The sequence below is a fragment of the Rhinopithecus roxellana genome, chromosome 10 (assembly GCF_007565055.1).
Source record: "Rhinopithecus roxellana isolate Shanxi Qingling chromosome 10, ASM756505v1, whole genome shotgun sequence".
In the NCBI taxonomy this organism is placed as follows: Eukaryota; Metazoa; Chordata; class Mammalia; order Primates; family Cercopithecidae; genus Rhinopithecus; species Rhinopithecus roxellana.
In genome coordinates this window covers 96620556-96640987 of record NC_044558.1, presented here as the reverse complement: position 1 = coordinate 96640987, position 20432 = coordinate 96620556, and the positions used below count along the sequence as shown (strand labels likewise).

Below are 20432 nucleotides of genomic sequence, written 5' to 3'. Positions count from 1 at the left end.
CCCACCAGCCGCAACAGATTCATGGGCAAAACATCGCTTGTTGTGGATGTAGGATAGCTGCCCATGGAGGTGCCAGACAGGTTGGTGATCTGGGATAGCCACATCATTCCCCAGTGCCCTGAAGTCACACTTGCCACGAGACTCCAAGAGCACCCGGTCTTACAACACTGTCTGGGCCCTGTCGTGACAATGCAGAGACCAGCCCAGGAGCACACACCAGACCCCACATCTGCCACCCCTGCGGCCAGGGGCTTTCTGTGTCACCACCAAGAGGCCCACAGTCTAAATTCTAAGCTCCATGTTTCAAAAATAGCCTCACAGATTGAGGAGTAGAGAGAGGCAGGACACCGACCCATCCTGCCCTGGTTTTCTGCGCCTCTCAGAGGCTCCAGCGAGGCCCGGCCCCTTCCCTCCCTCCATCTGCTTGGCCAGCTCGGCCTCACATTCTCCCTCTCCCTCCTCCTCCCTCTCTGTCTCTCTCTCTGCTCCTCCCCATCTCTCCCCGCTTGTGTTTTAGGGCCACAATTAGCGTTGCCATGGCCACACTGCTCAGTTGTCACAGGGCCCGGGCCCTGGGCCCACGAAGCTGGCATCAGGTGACTGCCTGGCTGCCCCCGCGATTGGCTGCCTCATAGGGAAACAGGGCCTAGAAACGATTTGAAAACGCGGCCGGCCGTGTCAGTGGCAGCAGTTGGCCCGGCTGCTGTCCCTCGGCATCCCATTGTGTGACAAACGACTGTTGCCCCTGTGGCACGTGGCCCCCATTGTCCCAGGGTCTCAGTGCAATTGTTTCTGCGCCCCCCGGCTGCCACCCCTCCAGCCTGCTCGTAACTCATCTGGCTAAGTGACAGCCACGGCCTGGGCCTGGGTGATACCATCTGTCCCCTCAGGCCCTGGGAGACCATGGGGTGAAGTGCAGGGGCAGGGCCTGGTGTGCCACCCACTGTTGGGGGTGCTGGCTAGTCCCCACCCTCCCTTCCTCACCCACTGGCCAGCCAACCTCCTGGCGCCTGGTGGTACAAGCCATGCTCCTGTTCAGTAACCTGCTGTGACTCCCCACTGCCCTGGCCGCTCTGCTTGGCACTGCGGTAACAAGGAGAAGTGGAGATGGGCCCCTGCTGGCAGGTTTAGCAAGGTGGCTGCCCTCCAAAGCTCCCTGAGTGAGGGGCTGTAAATAAACTAGGTTTCTAGGTGCCACTGTGGGGCAGAATCTCTGGCAGCAGGTAAACCTAACAGGCAGTACCCGTGGTGGTTAAATGCTTGGGCTCTGGATTCTAATCCTGATTTCCACTTGCCTGTGTGCCCTTGGGCCACTGGCTTAACCTCTCTGAGCCTCAGTTTCTTATTATTTTTTTTTTTTTCAGACGGAGTCTTGCTCCGTCGCCCAGGCTGGAGTGCAGTGGCCGGATCTCAGCTCACTGCAAGCTCCGCCCCCCCGGGTTCACGCCATTCTCCTGCCTCAGCCTCCCGAGTAGCTTGGACTACAGGCGCTCGCCACCTCGCCCGGCTAGTTTTTTTTGTATTTTTTAGTAGAGACAGGGTTTCACCGTGTTAGCCAGGATGGTCTCAATCTCCTGACCTCGTGATCCGCCCGTCTCGGCCTCCCAAAGTGCTGGGATTACAGGCTTGAGCCACCGCGCCCGTCCTCTGAGCCTCAGTTTCTTATCTGTATAATGAGGATAACAATAGCTCTTTTCTCATAGGATGTCATAAGAAATATGTAATTGCATGTAAAGCACTTGGAACAGTGGCTCATAGTAAATGTAATATGAATATTTAGCTGCTATTAATATTAACACCAACATTAATGTTCATATTAATATTCACCAGGTCGCCAGGGGACTGAAAGCACACTGAAGCTTTGGGATCTGGGGGTCACATCGACATGCCCTGGCCACGGCTACCACTAAACACTTTCCTGTAAGGAGCACTGCCTGTGTGCCAGACCCTGGGTTTTACACTGGCCCCATTGTACAGATGAAGAAACTCAGGACTGAGTGGTCACTTCAGTGCTGTCAGCCTGTCTCCCCACAGAGTGAGGATTACACGAAGTCAGGTATAAAGGGCGTAGCACATGGCTGAGCGTCTAGTAGGGCTGAGTCAATGGCGCTATCCTGATGCTTCTCTTTCCTGCTACTTGTGACCCCCTCTGGCTCCCCCTTCCTGCAGCCCCACTCCTCCTGCAGCCCTTAGCTGACCCAGGCAGGGCTCATGCCTTTGCATTTGCCATTCCTCTTGCAGGAATGATGCCCTTTCTGCCTCCTCCCCAGCACCCATGCCCACCCCTGGAGGCTCACTGCAAAGTCTGACTTCTGGCCTCTTCACCCCAGACATCCCACAGACGTCACTGGACCCCACCTCTTATTTTACCTCTGGGAAGCAGAGATTGGTTTGCTCCCAATGTCACAGTATGGAAAAGGACCAGGGCTGGGATCCTGACTCCCCATGCAGGCTCCTGCTACCCCGAGAGCAGCATCTCCACTGGGAAGCCTTTGCCACCCAGACCCCAAGCACAGGACCCACTCTGCACCCTGACTGCTCTCTACACTTCACCAGGACCAGCGAGTCCTGCACTGTCTAGGTCTCTGCCCCATTACCCCACCTTCTGGCTCACTGAGTGTTGGCCCCAAGCCCCATATTGCCCCATGTCCTTGCACACACTGGGTGCCTTTTTTTTTTTTTTTTTTTTTTTGAGATGGAGTCTTGCTCTGTCACCCAGGCTGGAGTGCAGTGGCACAATCTTGGCTCACTGCAACCTCCGCCTCCTGGGTTCAAGCGATTCTCCTGCCTCAGCCTCTTGAGTAGCTGGGATTACAAGTGCGTGCCACCATGCTGGGCTAATTTTTGTAGTTTTAGTAGAGATAGGGTTTCACCATGTTGGTCAGGCTGGTGTTGAACTCCTGACCTCGTGATCCACCTGCCTTGGCCTCCCAAAGTGGGTGCCCTTTAAATGCCTGCTTGGCTGGTTGAAAAAAGACTGACGGCAGGCCACCAGCGCTGAGAGTTGGTGTGACAGTGACGGTCACATCCAGCCCTTTTGAACTGACAGAGTTGTCTTCTGACTCCTCAGGTCCTTGTCACAGCCCCAGGACAGGGACAGAGAGTAGGCAGCCCCACTTCACAGCTGGGGAAGCTGAAGCCAGCCCAGTAAAAGAAAAATCCCTTTGTTAATAAGTGAGGCAGTCAGAACTTGAACCCGGGTCTGTCTGCATGCCTCAGATTGTTCCTGTGGCACTACAGGTGGAGATCAGACATCTTCTGGGGGAGATGCCCCACCCTGGGTCCCGGGCTCTCACTTGGGGCTGTGCAAACCGGCATCTCCCAGAGAGCCAGTTAAAATGCAGAGTTGGGGCCCCAGCTCAGACCCTGAAGCCCCACCCTTGGGACTTCCAGCTATGCTCTGGGGGAAGGACAGCCCACAGGGGGCATGGCCAAAGCTCAGGCCTTGACTGGACAGATCTGGGTTCAAGTCCTTGTGACCCCTGAGCTGCATGACCTTGGACAAGTCACTGCAGGTCCCTGGGGCTCCGCTCCCTGGCTGTGGTAGGATCAGATAAGCCACTGTGTGATTGACTTTTGGCACAGGTGCAGTCCCCATCTCCCTTCTCAGGGGTTTGCTGTACATGCTTGGGGTTGATGGCCAGGCCCCTGCTTCCCCACTACCCCAGGCATCCCAAAGGTGGTCTGGTCCTCTCTTGTGCCCACTGCCCATGCCAGAATGTCCACCTCAGTGCACCTGACAGGTGGTCCCAGCCAGCACCCTGGACACCTGCAGTGGCTGTGGGCACCAGGAGCACTGTGGTGGGAGTCCACTGGCTCCGAAGCCTGGCTAGCTTCCCACTGTTTCTTAGAGTCTCTCTGGCATTCAGGCATGTCTTCTGTGTGCATGGCAAGGGCCAGGGGCTGACGCACCAGGGCCTACCTGAGAATGTCTCATCCCCCAATCAACTGACCACTCTGACCTCTGTCCCCTGCAGAAAGGTCAGCATGGCCCCCTCTCCACAGTGGCATGTGAAGCCCCCTTCACATCTCCCCCTCATCAGTCCCTGAAGTTCCCTCATTAAAGGCGTCCCCATGTGCCCTCGCCTCGCTCTCTCCCGGTGCCTCATTTGAGACGGTGTAAACTACAGGGCCCACAGCAGCTGTAACTCCGGAAAGGCTCCTTGGTTCTGAAACCACCCATTCTGGCTTCTCAGCCATAGGCCCTGGGGAGAGCACTTAATCGCTAGCCTCAGTTTCCCACCTGTAAAATGGGCATGAGTGATAACATTAATAGCCGCAATGCCTCATACCCCCCAGGCTGGCACACTGGTGTGGAGGCAGAGTGGCTTTGTGATCCACCCTGCCATCATAGAGGGTTTGGGAATATTCCCTGGTGTGTGTGTGACAGAGACAGCCACACAGAGAGAGATCCTGTATCAACCTCCTAAGTTTCCCTCTACTGGAAAATGACAGGACATTTTAATTTCAAAGAAAAAGGCACAGTCCAGCCCCACTGCCCTGGGCTCTCCTCCCAAGGCCTGTTCTGCTCCCGCTCTGGGAGTGTCACTTCAGTTCCTGGGTGGGAGGAAAATTCAGCCCTGCTAACCCTGAGTCACCCATGTCACTGATGCCTGCCTGCCTAGGGTCACCTCCAAAGGAGCTTTAAGAAGAATCAACTTCAAAAGACCCAACTCTGGCCGGGCATGGTGGCTCATGCCTGTAATCCCGGCACTTTGGGAGGCCAAGGCAGGCAGATCACCTGAGGTCAGGAGTTTGAGACCAGCCTGGCCAACATGGCGAAACCCTGTCTCTACTAAAAATACAAAAAGTAGCTGGGCATGGCAGCATGCGCCTGTAATCCCAGCTACTCGGGAGGTTGAGGCAGGAGAATTGCTTGAACCCGGGACACGGAGGTTGCAGTGAGCCAAGATCTCACCACTGCACTCCAGCCTGGGTGACAGAGCAAGACTCTGTCTCAAAAAGAAAAAAAAGACCCAATTCCTTCCACCTGCTTCCTCCACTCTCCCTCCATCTCTGACTCCCCTTCTCTCTTCTGTGTCTGTCACTGTAACTGAGGGACCCTGGGAGGAAGTCCCAGCCCTACCCTTCAGGTTTGGTGGTGTCTGGTGTGCTTCCTAACCTTCCTGAGCCTCAGTTTCCTCATCTGTAGAATGGGAGCAACAACGATGAAGGCAGAGCACCCACAAGAGCTGTGCTAAGTGCCCATCCTCTCCTCTTCCCCCTTCTCTGACATGGCGTCCAGGGTCCCCGATCTCCTATGGACCTGTCTCCACCCCACTCACCCACAGTCCCCTGCATGGTACCAGCCCTGCTGCTGGGTCACCCAGAGCCACTGAGGCAGGCTTTCTGGGGAAGAGGCCGGGTACCTGCATTTAACGCATCCCCCAGCCTCAGGTGGTTCCTGCACACCCAGTGCTGGGGAGCTGTGGCCCATACCGCCCTCCTCCTGTTGAGGTGGCCCCTGCCCTCACTCAGGTGTGGTGTGTGACAAGCCTCCGTTGCACTAAAGGTCCCAGTTGGGGCCAAATGTCCTTCCCTGCTTCTCTGTGTGCCTTCCTCTGGGTCTCTGTGCCTTCTGTTCCCTCACAAAGGATGCCTTTCCTTCTCCCTCTGTGCACATTTCAGGGTCTCCCCATTGGATTCCTCATTTCTCTGAGCCCCAGGGAGCACTCTAGTTGACCACAACTTTCTTCTGAGCCCAACTGGTGTCCCCAGGGAGGGCAGGGGCTACACCTTCAGGTCTTGAGGGTCCGTAAGGGTCTGGCAGGGAGGACACCAGGACAGGACAGGGGTTGAGTCCCCTGCTGGGTGCAGGCAGCCCCCAGACGCCCTGGTGCTGAAGCAAGGACCCTCACGCCCCCATGGGAGGAGCCAAACTCCCAGTGCCCAGCGCAGGGCCAGGCACACGAAGGCTGCTCCACGAGTACCCACAGATGAACACAGATGAGCAAACAGACCCAGCATTCTGGTTGCTCCACCCACACTCCCCTGGGGTCAGCTGTCCCCCCATGGATGTGGCATGGGGTGGACAAGCCCCTCGTGTGCGCCCAGCCCTGAGCTAAAGCCACTTTCACACTGGATCTCACATCATCCTTGCAAGAGCCTGATCAGGCAGGGATTGTTATCATCACCACCTTCCCATTTGCCAGATGAGAACACTGAGGCCAGAGAGGAATGGGCCTGTCTAGGGTCACCCAGCCAGGGTGTGGTGGAACCAGGACATCCACCTCCAGAGACTGGGTTGGCCACAACAACCTTTCTCCCTGGCTAAAGAAGTGTGCTCTATTACGGAGGTCAACAACCTCCAGGCTGAGGACTGGTACTGGTCCGTGGCCTGTTAGGAACCGGGCTGCACAGAAGGAGGTGAGTAGCAGGTGCCTGAGCTCCACCTCCTGTCAGATCAGCAGCGGCATTAGATTCTCATAGGACCGTAAACCCTATTGTGAACTGCGCATGCGAGAGATTTAGGTTGCCCACTCCTTATGAGAATCTTTTGTTTTGTTTTGTTTTGTTTTGTGTTTTTGAGACAGAGCCTTGCTCTTGTCACCCAGGCTGGAGTGCAGTGGCATGTTCTTAGCTCACTGCAACCTCCGCCTCCTGGGTTCAGGCGATTCTCCTGTCTCAGACTCCCAAGTAACTGGGATTACAGGCGCCACCACGCCCAGCTCAGTTTTTGTAGTTTTAGTAGAGATGGGGTTTCACCACGTTGGCCTCGCTGGTCTCAAACTCCTGACCTCAAGTCATCCACCCGCCTTGGCCTCCCAAAGTGCTGGGATTACAAGTGTGAGCCACGGTGCCCGGCCTCCTTAGAAGAATCTAATGCCTGAGGACATAAGGTAAAACAGTTTCATCCCGAAACCATCCCCCTTCCTTCACCTGGTCCATGGAAAAATTCTCTTTCACAAAACCAATCCCTGGTGCCAAAAAGGCTGGGACTGCTGCTCCATGATATCTAGAAAAGCCTCCCAGTGTCTCCCCAGTGGGCAGCAATGAGCAGCTATTTACATTTAAGTTCATTAAAATCAAATCAATGTACAGAGTTCCTTGGCCCACCAGCCACATTTGAAGTGTTGAATGGCCACACGTGGCCAGTGTGGATATGAAATGTTTCCATCAGTGGAGAAAGTTCTAGGTGGCAGTGATCTGTGATCTGAAACAATCCTTTCTATCCTGATGGAAAAAAATCTGTGGTGTTCTTACATTGCCTTAAAACAACTAGAAATTTATTTAAATCTGGAAATTTAAGGAGATGATTTCAGGGGATTTTGAGTTTTAGTATGTTTCATTATAAAATGAGTACCCCATCCGCCATCCCCACCACCAGCAAGGAGGTTGCAGGGAAGAGCTCTGCAAAAACAGGAGCTGTGTATTAGGGCAACTCACAAAGTTGTGAGCCCCCCGTCCCAGACCTATCCAAGCAGTAGCCGAGGGGATGAACTGCCAGGCCCCTGCTGGATGAAAGGTGAGCCCAAGCAACCTCTAAGGTTCCTTTTTTTTTTTTTTTTTTTTTCAGACAGAGTTTCGCTCTTCTTGCCCAGGCTGGAGTGCAGTGGCACAATCTCAGCTCACTGCAACCTCCACCTCCCTGCAACCTCTGCCTCCTGGGTTCAAGCGATTCTCCTGTCGCAGCCTCCTGAGTAGCTGGGATTACAGGCACCTACCACTATGCCCAGGTAATTTTTGGTATTTTTTGTAGAGACGGGGTTTCACCATGTTGGCCAGGCTGGTCTCGAACTCCTGACCTTGGGTAATCCATCCACCTCGGCCTCCCAAAGTGCTGGGATTACAGGCGTAAGCCACCGTGCCTGGCCCTTCTAAGGTTCCTTTTGATGCAAAGACCCCCGACATTTGCGGGAGAAACCTGCAGATCAACCCCCTGGGTGCATTTCCAAAGTTCCATCATCTTGGGCAAGCACCTTTCCCTCTGCAGACCTCAATATCCCCACCTATAAAGCAGCAGCAACAAGTAGAGGCTTCCCTCAGGGCCACAGGTGTGAGCTCCTCCTGGCTGTGTGACCTGGGGCTGGTGACTTATCTGTCCTGGGCCTCAGTTTCACTGTGTAGACAGTGGGAATAATAATAGCAGCTACCCTAAGGGAGCCACCTAAGAGAAAATGACAACAGTTCATCAATAATTTATTTAAGCACCAGATCAGATGAGGCATCTGTTCTGCTGAAAAGGCAGGCAGATCTATTAGTTCAGGGGTCCCCAGGGTGACTCCTGACAATGTGTCTTTCTCAGACTACGTGGGTGATCTGTCACCCACAGGGAGTCCTCATTAGTGAGCAGAGAGCTTTTTGGGCAAAAAGAACATAAAAGACCTATCTGGTGCTCCAGAGTCTCCTTGAATTCAGTAGTTCACCAGCAACTTCCCCCGCCCTCAAAGACACTTCTTGCTTTTCAAAGCTCAACCTCTTGCAGGTGCATATTTTTCCTTATCAAAACACATATGCACACAGACACACACACGCACACATGCACACATGTGCACCTACACACGACGCACACATACGTGTGCACACACGTGCACACATACATATGCACACAACACACACGTGTATGTAAACACACACATGCACACGCCCACAGACCCTAGACACTTCATTACTCCCTTTAACAGATAGGAAAGGTGAGGTTGAGCCAGGTGACCTCACCACATCCCCAAGCTTCAGCAGCCCCAGCTAGCTGCTTCAGCTTCTCCCTCCTTGGGCCTCGATTTCCCCATCTGGGATGCCACCAGAGCCCCTTTAGGCAGCCCCCCTTTGCCAGGAAGTAGGGGGATGCTGAAGGGTTGGGTCCCTTTTGAAGGAACGGAGCATGGAGCATTCAAGGTCTGAGACAGATCCGGGCTAGGATTGAGGGTGGCACCCAATGATGATGGGAACATCAATGTCAGAAGAACACTCTATCATTGCTGTAATCCATTTCCCAAGTACCTCCTATGTGCTTATTACTTCCTGGGTGTTACCTGTTCTGCAATGCCGCATCCTAAGCCCATCCCAGCTGGGCAGCCCAGCCCCGGGTCCCCACTTTGCTCTCTCTGTGGCACTGGAGTGGAGTGGTCACCCAGGTAGGCTTTGGGGGTCAGTCAGGCCTAGGTCTGGCCACTTAGCAGCTGTGAGAATTGTCTGCAGCTGTGTGCCTCTCTGAGCCTCAGGTTGCACATCTGTAAAATGGGAGTGCTAATGCTCATCCATCTCACGAGGTATGGTGAGGATTGGACGAAGGCACACAGGTGGGCCGCTCACCCCAGTGGTGGTGGTCCCATTCTAGTAAACATCTCCTGACAGTATGGAGGAGTGAGCCCCGTGAAGACAGCCAACAGCAAGGTGTCCGGCACTCGGGAAGTATCTGCTTTATTCCACAGCATTTCTTGAACTCTTACTTGCCAGGCACTGTTCTGGCAAGCAGAAGCAACTCTCTGCGTCTGAGGAGATAACTTTCTGATTGCTCCAGAATGCACAGCAGAGACCCCTGCATGGGATGCCACCTTCCTGCCAACCCCCTACGTCCAAAACTCTCCAGTCTCCTGACAGTCTGTGGGGGCAGCTGCCTGTCATCCTCATTTCACAGATGGGATGGCTGAGGCCCAGAGAGATGAGTGACACGTCTCAGTCACATAGCATATCAGCAAAGGAGCTGGGATTTGAACCAGGGATGCACTCAGAGCCTGGAGCCTCTTCACGCAGCTGTTCTACCGGTTTGGTTGAAATGCAGGAAGCACAAGCCCTCATCATATCATTTATTTAAAAACTCAGAGTGTACCCAGGTGTGATGGCTCATGCTTGTAATCCCAGCACTTCGGGAGGCTGACGCAGGAGGATCACTTGAGGCTAGGAGGTCATGACCAGCCTGGACAACATACTGAGATCTTGCCTCTACAAAAATGTTTTAAAATTAGCCAGGCATGGTGACGCATGCCTGTAGTCCCAGCTACTTAGGAGGCTGATGTGGGAGGACTGTTTGAGCCACAAGTTTGAGGCTGCAGTGAGTTATGATTGCACTGCTGCACTCCAGCCTGGGTGACAGAGCAAGACCCTGTCTCTAAAAAAATAAAAAGGAAAAATAGAAAATAAAAAAATCCAGCGCCAGGTAACCCCATGGTGTCACAGCCACTTGTCAGGGGACCTATGGTGGCTCTGGGCAAGGCAAAATGCCACTAGAGTCCATGGCTTCCATCCTATGCTGACTGGGAGACCAACCCAACCCACTTTAATGAACAATGTCCTTAATTAATCAGTCATGTTGCTGGATGGAGGAAAGAAACTGGCAGGGAACAGGAGGACAGGGACCAGGGGGACCTGCATTCCAGTCCAGCTCCACTCTTAATGGGGAAATCTTGGGCAGATAACTCAATGCCCTTTGAACCCCAGCATCCTCATGTACCGAACAGAGGTGAGAACAGAGCCTGCCTCTTAGTTTGGGGTAGGCAAACCATAGGTGCCGTGTTTGGCTCCAGGTAGGCACTGGAGAACTGTTTGTGGAATGGATTTAACACCCAGCAGCCAAAGTGACCTTTTGCAAGGGACATCGGAACCTGTCATGTCCTTAAAACCCACCAAGGGAGTGAGAGTCAAGCTCCTCACCTTCACCTGACACTCGGCCATCTCCTTCCCCACCTTTCTACTTCCATTCTCTCTGCTCTAGCAACCTGTCCATCTCTCAGTTCCTCAAACATTCTAATTCTCACTCATCTTAAGATCCCTGCACACACTGTTCCCTCTGCCTGGAATGCTGTTCCATGAACTCATTTATAGCTGGTTTTTTCTCAGCCTAAATTATCTCTCCTGCGAGAGGCCCTCCCAGACCCTCCCTATCTCTTCCTGTGTGTGTCCACAGAATACTTATTTTGCAATGAGATATTTACTTACACATGTTTCCAGTCTTTCTGCCATAGGATGGCAAGGACCAGGAGGCCCTCTATTTTGTTTAGCACCTGGCATAGGACACAACACCCTGTGGGCATCTATAACATACTCTCAAGTATGAAAGCTAGAGTCAGAAAGGGAGGAAGAGTCCTCAGCCCAGCCCCAACATATCTCGCATTCTTCAATCTCCATCCATTTCCTGCCTAGCTTAAATATCACCTCCTCCAGGAAGCCCTCCCAGACCAGTCCAGCATCTCCCAGTCTTCCCTTCTCCTGAAATGGTTAGCGCTGTCAGTATCTACACATAGCACAGACCACTCATGGTCACCCACTAATATAACCTAGGCATCTGTTCTTACCCACTCCTCCCTTCTAGATACTAAATGCCAGGAGGACAGAGATGGATGTGTCTTACACCTCATTGCAAGACCCATAGCAGCCAGTTCTGAGCCTTTCATTTGACAAATATTTGTCCCCCTAATGTGAACTGGACCCCCATGGCCACTGTCCCGTGATTGTTGCTGTAAAGGTGAAATGCAATGAACTCGCCAAAGAGCCTGGCAGGTGCCCACACAGGGTCACACATATTTATGGATGGATTATGGTTTCTGGGGAATCCTTGCCTACATAGCTGAAGTCCAGAAACCACAATTAACTCTTTATTTCCTACCTTGGGATTCCTTAGGCTGATACAGCAATTATACAGAGGAAAGAATACCCATCTTGAGTTTAGTTCAAATCCCATCTCAACCCCTTTGTAGCTGTGTGATTTAGGGCAAGTCACTTCACCTCTCTGTGCCTCAGTTTCCTCACAAGTAAAATGGAATAATAATTCTCACCACACGGGGCAGATGTGAGGATAAGATCAGGTAACCTCTAAGACAAAGCCAGACACATGGTAGGTACTCAGACCACATTTCTCTCTTCCCACTTCATTTTCTCTTCTGCGTTGTCATTTAGGAGGGGTCTGCCTGACAAATATTGCCTCAGAGTGGGGGTCAGATCACCATTCCAGGGATTCAGAGATATGCCCTGCCCTACCTGGGCGGCAACTCCACCCTGATTACAAGGTTTTGCCTGCTTTCTTGAGATGTGGTTGGTAAGAAAGTGTTACATCACTGAAAGCTATTCTTGTTCCCAATCCAACCATTACACAAAAAGGGATTAAGCATTTCATGGAGGTGTTTATTTAACTAACACATCTTTTGTAACCATGTACAGGAAAAAGAAAATCAAATCCAATTTAGCAAGCTCAGAAATTCCCAACTTGGCCAAGGGTCAGCGTAGTGTGAAATGATTTGATTAGGAATTTGGATAAAAGAATCTTTCCTTTCTAGAACAAGTGTTGACTTGGGACTTAGAATGTGCATGTGTGTGAGAGTGCATGCACACCTGTGTTTTTTAGGGATGAAACTGCAAGACCTGGAAAGAGTCAGACTGCAGAGAGGCTACCTGTCTTCCTTACCCATAAGGTCACCTGAGGAGCTGTTCTCTCCACCCTGAAGGTGAAGGGACGGGAAGACATCGGGATGGTTACTGCCCCTGAGAAACGGAGTCCCTTCCAAGGAGATCACAACTGATGGGTGAAGTCACCTGATATGGGTTAAACTATCCCCACACATAGTGTGAGTTCAAGAGCAATTTATCATCCCTTGACCATGAAGCCTCCCTGTGTTTCCATGGATGTGTTTATCCATTCATCCATCTATCCAGTACATACGTGTTAACTTTTATCTACCATGTGCCCAGCATTGCAGTCCACAGATAAGAGAACCACCATCCAGAGAGGAAGGGCTTTTCCCCAAGGTCACCTCATTTCTGAGAGCAGGGACTGAGATTTTGGGAAGTGAACATCCAGGACGAGGATCCGGAAGGAGAACCACTGAGCCTCGTGGCCCTGGGAGAAGGTGAGGGTCCAAGAAGTCAGAAGCCTGCCTTCCATCATCTCACTGGGCCTCAGTTTCCCAATCTGTAAAAGGAGCTTGTTGGACTTGACCTCCAGAATAAATTCTAAAAGGTGGGGACAGATGATTAATAATTTAAGTTCTGCCCCTTCATAAATGTGTGCCTTTGAGCAAGTCATGTCTCTTGACCTCAGTATCCTTATGTGTAGATTGGGATAATGTCAGTACCTGTCTCATGGTTGTTACTACAAAGAAATGGCACGCCTGTAATCCCAGCGCTTTGGGAGGCTGAGGCAGGTGGATCACTTAAGGTCAGGAGTTCAAGATCAGCCTGGACAACATGGTGAAACTCCATCTCTACTAAAAATACAAAAATTAGCTGGGCATGATGGTGGGCGTCTATAATCCCAGCTACTCAGGAGGCTGAGGAAGTAGAATTGCTGGAACCCAGGAGGTGGAAGTTGCAGTGAGCCGAGATCGTGCCACTGCACTCTAGCCTGGACAATAGGGCCAGACTCTATCAAAAAAAAAAAAAAAAAAAGGAAGGAAGGAAAGAAGGAAGGAAGAAAGGAAGGAAGGAAGGAAGGAAGGAAGGAAGGACAGAAGGAAGGAAGGAAAGGGGAAGGGGAAGGAAGAAATGGTATGCTACCCTTGCTAAGATGTTTTGCAGGTGCCTGGCACACAGTAGGTACTTAATAACTCTGTTTCAGCACCTCTAAGTGTGGACTTTCCTCCCACCCCCTGAGCTAGACAGAAATCCAGCTAACTCAGGTTCAGCATGAGCCCTGTTTACCGTTGCCCAAGAGGTCAGGACCACCCCTGGTCCCCTGCCCCTTCGTCAGCAGCGGGGCTGAGAGGCTGCTGCCAATTTGCTGTCTAGGCTCCGCCACTGACTCCTGACAGCTCCCCAGGGACAGGGCAGCCGCCTCTAGCTGCTGCCCCCGCCCTCCTGCACACAGCCATTGAAAATTAACGGCCAAACTCGGCCCCAGGGGGATGGAGAGCCAGGCGGCTGCACAAGAGGCTGGACCCACAGCCTGCGTGGTCCTTGGAGCCCTTCTCTGGAGATGTGGGAGGGTGAATGAGAAGCCCATACACTTCTCCTGGGCTATTATTTGGGGAGAAAAATGGGAGTGGTTGGAAGCGGGAAGTCACTGTGTAATCAGAAAACCCCCTCCGCAAGAAAGCACTCTCTCCCAGGCCCCTCTGAGTGCCTTCACCCCCTTGAGATACAGAATCCTTCCAGCAAACCTGAGAATTGGGTGGCTCCATTTCACTGATGAAGAACCTGAGGCTCAGAGAGAGGCAGTGACTCGTCCAGGGTCATACAGCGGTGAGGTGATGGAGCAGCTTATTCTGTTCCAGCACCCATGCTCATGGCCAGTGGGACCTGGGGCCAGTGGTCACAGATGGTGGTTACAAATACTCTCAGGGTGCAACTGCTTTGGGGCCAAGTCTCCACTGTATCCATGACGAGCTGTGCCAACTTGTTAAGCCATATAAACAGGCTCAGCCTTGGTTTCCTCATTCACCAAATGGGCCCAAGAGTGGTACCCTCACAGGGTGGTTTTGGGGATTTGATGGGGATTTATGCCAAGAGCCTGGCACAGGCAAGGCAGGCAGTAAAAGGTTAAGAAACCACCAGCTGCTATTATTATTGTTATTATTATTATGTTATTTTGCCTTCTGGATACTCTGGCCGTTAGATATAAGAACACAGATGGGCATGGTGGTTCACGCCTATAATCCCAGCACTTTGGGAGGAGGTCGAGGCAGGTGGATCACCTGAGGTCAGGAGTTTGAGACCAGCCTGACCAACATGGCAAAACCCTGTCTCGACTAAAAATACAAAAATTAGCCAGGTACAGTTGCTCTCGCCTATAATTCCAGCTACTAGGGAGGCTGAGGCAGAATTGCTTGAGGCCGAGAGGTGGAGGTTGCAGTGAACTGAGTTCACACCACTGCACTCCAAGCCTGGGTGACAGAGTGACTCACACACACACACACACACACAAAACAAAACCAAAACAAACAAACAGCCCTGAATCCATGTGAACAGGAAAGGCTTTCACCAGATCAGGAGCCTGGGCACCTCCGGATCCAGTGCTGATGGGAACAGGCCTGCTTCTCCTCCCCACTTCCCTACCCCTGACCCCTGCTAGCTGGGCAGTGGACTGGCTAGGCATTGCCAGGCCCCAAGACGCTCTCTGCTTGCCCTGCCCTGTTTTTGGAGAAGGGCAGCTGCTTAGTACCCCAGACAGTTTGTCAGCTGGGTGGCCCAGATGAATGGGGCCAAGACTCCAGGGCGAGTCTGGTGGGAGCCCCTCCCGGGCAGCACCTGGGCACCTGGATTCAGGGTTTCTCCCTCCCTCCAAGTTCCTCCTCACTTCCCATCGTGAAAGCCCTCCATAGACGTGTCTCTTGCAGGAAGCCAGACTCTCTAATGTAACTAAGTGGTAACAGCAACAGCAACTACTGATTATGTGTTTCTTGCTCTACACGCTTTATTTACTTAATCCTCCCAGCAACTGCATGAGGGAAGAGCCATGATCATGCCCATTTTAAAGATGAGAAATGAAACCAAGTCACTGGCCCTGCCTAAAGCTGGGCTTTGAACCTACATGTGTCTGAATCCTAGCAGTTGTTCTCACTCTCTGACTCCCCTATCTCCGGTGCTTTTAAGGGGTGCTTTTAGGTAACAGTAAGATTCAATGTCTTTGAGCTCTTAAAGCCACCCTGGAGGAAGGATGAGCTCGCCCAGGCTTGCAGATAGGAAGGCAGAGGTAGATTCACCCTGGATACGTTCTGTGCCTGCTGGGTGTCAGGTATCTTCATAGATAATATGATACATATCTCATTTAACCCTCCAGAGCTAGCTTTTATTATCCCCATTGTACAAAACTATGAAAGTTCACAGGTGAATGTGCTCATAACTGGTGAAGAGCAGAGCCAAAAATGATTACTAAATTGTCATAACAACTCCATGCAGTGGGTACTATTTCTGTCTCCATTCTACAGATGAAGAAGCGGGCACTCAGAGAGCTCCACACAGCCAGAGAGGTTGGGATTATAATGGACTTGAGAGCCCAAGCTGCTAACCCTTACACTGCCACTAACTCACTTGGCATTATTTAAACCCTGTGAGTGCTGGAAGGAAGCCTAGAGGCCCCTGGCTGTGTGATCTTGGGAGAAGCCATTTCATTTTTCTGAGCCTCAGTTTCCTCACCTATACAACAGAGCTCATCAGAGCAATCTCCTGAGATGAGGTGAGTGATGGGGAATGGCACACAGTAGGTGCTTGCAAACTGCCACGTACCTGGCCCCAGCTCTGAACACAGCAGGCTCTCTGCAAATAGCTATTTGAATCTGTGTCCTCATTTGGATCTCAGAAGGCAGCCTCCAGGCCCACAGCCCTCAGGAAGCAGCCTCCCTCTAATTGGGGGCTGTGGTCTGCCCCAGCAGGCACTGCTGGTGAGCTGCAGTGACCCCGGGGGGCCAGACAACCCCTGGGTAAACAGGGCTGATAGGAGGTGACAGCCTGCTCTTCCCAGGCCAGCCCTGGTCCTGTCCCCATTCTGTAATCTGGACTGTGCCCCCTCAGCCTACAGACATGTTGCTTGCTTTGTCGGGGGAGCCCTGGAAACCAGGTCAGGGCTCCTTGGCCTCAAGGGGAGAGAGGCCAGGAAGGGACTCCAGGTCCTTCCTTTTCTTCCTTTTCCCTCCTGGAGACCTTGGACAAGCCCTTTCTCCTTTCTTGGCCTCAGTTTCCCCAACTGTAAAAAACAGGGGGTGCACAGACTGGTTGATCCCCTAAAAGCCTTTTCGGCTATGAGGTTTGAAGACAAAAAAAAAAAAAAAAAAAAAAAAAGAGAAGGGCTCTGAAGGCTTCCGTGCATCCTCTCACTTGTACCTTGCTTCACCCTGTTTCAAGAAATAACTTCTTTTGGCCTCAGTTTCCATCTAATTTACTCTTCAAACACATGAGGCCTAGAAGAGACCTTAAGATCATCTAATTCAACAAGATCAATTAAATGATGAGGAAGTGAGGCCCAGGGCAACGAACTTGCTGAATGTCACACAGACTGGCTGAGAACCTAGCAGATCTGACTACTTTCTTAACATCCATGGAGAGGATAGAAGCCAATTCCTCCCAGAAGGGTGTTTTTTTTGTTTGTTTGTTTTTTGTTTTTTTTTGGCCGGGGGGGTGGGGGTGGGGTGGGGAGCATTTCCCACAGGGCCCATTAAGGCCACTGGAGGGGAAGCAGTAGCTGCTATTGTCATTCACCAGGATGCCCAAATAGTATCAAATGCAGAAAGGGACCTCTTTTGGAGGGGACAGGAGACAGAAGGCATTTCGTGGTCCCACTGGGCCAGATTGTGGCCCAGACACCCTTAGCAAGATCAACATTGAAATCAACACCTTCCAGCTCTCCTGCAAAAATCACACAATTGGACATAACAATAGTTCTTGGGCAGTTTCAGAAACCATAAACAGCATATAAACACTTTGAGCAATTAAAAAATATACAGTTTGTTATTGTTGGAGCCCTCACCTGTATTCCTGTGGAGAGGGGTGGTGATTTTGCCCTGAGTTTCGAATAATTCCTGACATTATGGATGAGATGTCACTTTCTATCATCTCCTTGGGAAAAGACAAGCAGAAAACAAAGCTCCCGTCAGCGACGATATGGACAAGGCAGAAACCCACACTTTTCCCGCAATTCAGAAAGATGGAGCGCAATCAACTCACAGAACACTCTTTTTTTTTTTTTTTTTTCTTTAAAGAAAAAAAGTTCTAGAGCATTCCTGGGCATCTCAGGTCACTTTCCCAGGGCAATTCTACAGGGTTTTAGAAGCAAATGAAGAGAATGAAGTGAAATTCCCGCTTCTTTCGAATTAATGGGGAAAGAGCAGGGGAAGCCTCTAGAATCCAAACGTCAAATCCCGGAAATTGTGGACTCACAAAATAGGAATCAGAAAAACCGATTTCCTTCCAAGCCTTATGTTTTCAACCTCAGTTTGGTTATGATCACCTTGAAAATAAGGGGCAGCTGGATGTGACATGTGTATTTCTCTGGGGGAACAAATTCCCACTTGCAAAGGGAATAATCCCCGCAAGCTCCTGCCCTGGAAATGCCTTCAGAAATGCCACAAGTCCTTATTGGAAAACCAGTCCAACCACCCCCACCCCCGCAACACACAAACACTGCCTTAAATAAAAAAAAAAAAAATTTGAGTTCCCTAAGTTTCTCAAACTCCAAGCCTGAACCAACATAAGAGCCCACCAAAGACTCCCAGTTCCGCCCCCAAAGCCATCGAAGGATTCCCAGGAAGGAGGAAAAGGGAGCAGAGGGAGGCGGCCCCGCAGCCCCTGCGCCCGGGTCTCTACCCTGGAAATGCAATGCCCGGCATTGCCCGGGAGGAGGGAGCAAAGCCGACCCTGCAAGGCGGTACCTGGAGCCGATCCTCGCGGGGCCGCCGCTGCCGGCACTCCGGGGGCGGGCAGGGGTTCCGGAGGGGGGCTCCCTCGCGCTCGCCCCTCGCGTTCCGCAATTTGGCCGCCGTCGCAGCTCAAACCGTTTTTAAATTTCCCTCTCTGGAGCTGTCCAGCTCAGAGCATGCGCAGTAGCCGTGCGGGGGGCTTTTCCCCAAGGGTCAGTTACAGGGCAGGGTCAAGGGGATTGCAGCGGGCGTTTCCCAGCAGCCGCGAGCCTTGCACGCCCCGGGGTTCTGGGGGTGTGTGTGAGGGGGCGGGGCGGAGGGGTGCAGGGGTAGGGACCCCTCTTCAAACTTTGCCAACAGTGACAACAACTGCATGCCCGCGAGCATGCGTTGAGGAGCAGTGGGAGGGTGATTTCGGCCAAGGGAATTAAGTTGCAAAAGGAGGCTGGGTGCGTTAAAACTTGCAATCCCGTCCCTGGCCTGGGGCAAAGGACGTGGGCTGGCGGAAAAATCTGTTGCAACCCCCTCTCTCCCGCAAAGTGGGTGACGGGCCAGGAGGCAGAGACCGGGCCCCAGGTGGACACGGATTCGGGCCACCTGTCCCTTTAAGAAAGTTGCGCCCGCGCGGGCTGGCGCGCGGCGGGAGGGGGCTGCGGAGCGGGTAAGGGGGCGCGGGGCGCCTCCACCTGCTGGGGCCGCGAGGGGGGGCCGGGCCGAGCGCGGCGGCGAGGCGAGGAGGGCGCCCCGGGACTACTCGCTGCGCCCCCCTGTCCCGCCGGGAGGGTGAGCCCGCCCGGAGCGAGCGCGGCGGGGCTCGGCGGCCCAGGCAGCCGCGACGACGGCGGTAGCGGTGGCGGACGCTGCGGCGCTCGGGGTACGGCGCCGCGAGCCCAGCGCAGCCGTTGGGGACAGTGGCCCGCGGGTGCAACCGCGCTCCCGCCCTTCCCCGCCGCCCGGCCCGCGCCGCCGCTGCCCCGCCCCGCCTGGAGCCCGCCGCGGGAAAGGTGGCGCGGACGGCGGACGGCGGCGGGGCCCAGCGCGGGCAGAGGTCTCCACAGCCCCCTTAGGAGGCTTGGATGAGTTTCGTCCCCTGGGAAGTTTGCGTTTCTGACGCCCTAACTCTCGAGCCTCCGTTGCAGTAATTGCCACGGCAGCGACGATATTAGGCACGGCCACCCCTTTTCTTTCGTTACTTATTGATGCCTCCTTCTGGGTTTTTCTTCGCATCAGCCCTTGATGACATAGCATGGTCCCCCTTTTGCATGGGGGGAACCCGAAGCCCCGAGCGGCAGTGAGTGGGTCGGGGGCGCACCGGCAGAGCGCGGGCTCCCGCACCGCCCCAGCTCGCATACTGCACGTGAACGTCTGCGCCGCCCCCACCGAGTGAGGCTCAGGCACCCGAAGCGTATGGAGTTGTTTTGAGGCTGTCCTCGCGTTATCTACTTCGCAGCGGGCAGAGGACCAGTGTCCCTGCACCTGTGACTGTGAAACTTTTTTTTTTTTTTAACCCGGTGTTTAAGTTCAGGAAGAACTCAGGGCTCCCCTGGACTGGGTGTGCCTGGATTTCAAGTTCTATTCAGGTGGGCTGTGACCTTGGCACTGGTCCATGTCCTCACAAATGGTTTTCTGGTAGCACCTGGACGTCTTTCCTTCTTTCTTCTCTGCCAGGAGTAAATAGATCAGCTTTCATTCTCTAGGGAGGTAAAAGATGTAGTTTACAGATGTTAGTTGAGGTCACAGTCATGAAACTTTCTCAGTTTTCATCTCCCCCGACCAGCATGTATTTAAAATGTGTTTTGACCGGCTAGGAAAGTGGTTTACATAGTTTGTTGCTTTGAATGACCCTGAATGACACATAATTAATTCACCAGTCAAGTTGTAAGCATTCAAAGCATTTGGGTTTATTTCTGTTAATCCTTCTTGGAGTTGTAAGAAAACGTGGGTGACTTGACAGCCTCCTTTTGAGGTCACAATCCTTTTCATTGAGTATAATTTTATATCTTCAGAATGGTTTGGAAAGAAATGGTCTCTTCTGAAAGCTGATGGATTCAGTTAAGTTTTTAAAATAAAAGGCATCCAGTCTAAGTTCTGTAGACTCATGAAATATGGAAAAGAAAAGCAAGAATCCTTCACTAAAAGACAGCCCCTCCCACCAGCAAAGGAGTGGGGCGGGAGGTTGAAGGTGTTTGGGGAGGTCATTTAATTAAAAATTTG

At 52.5% G+C, this 20432-nt stretch overlaps 1 protein-coding gene across 1 annotated transcript in view; it reads right to left on the bottom strand.

Annotated features, from left to right (window-relative positions):
• The window catches only part of FOXN4 (forkhead box N4), a 32378-nt gene extending 13622 nt beyond the window's left edge, over positions 1-18756 (bottom strand). Inside the window, exons 1-2 of the mRNA XM_010360440.2 lie at positions 18231-18756; positions 17330-17418 (exon numbers count right to left, since the gene is read on the bottom strand). Coding sequence (XP_010358742.2) covers positions 17330-17415 — 86 coding nt within the window. The 5' untranslated portion in view covers positions 17416-17418; positions 18231-18756. The remainder of the gene's footprint in view (positions 1-17329; positions 17419-18230) is intronic.
• Positions 18757-20432: the final 1676 nt, after the last annotated feature.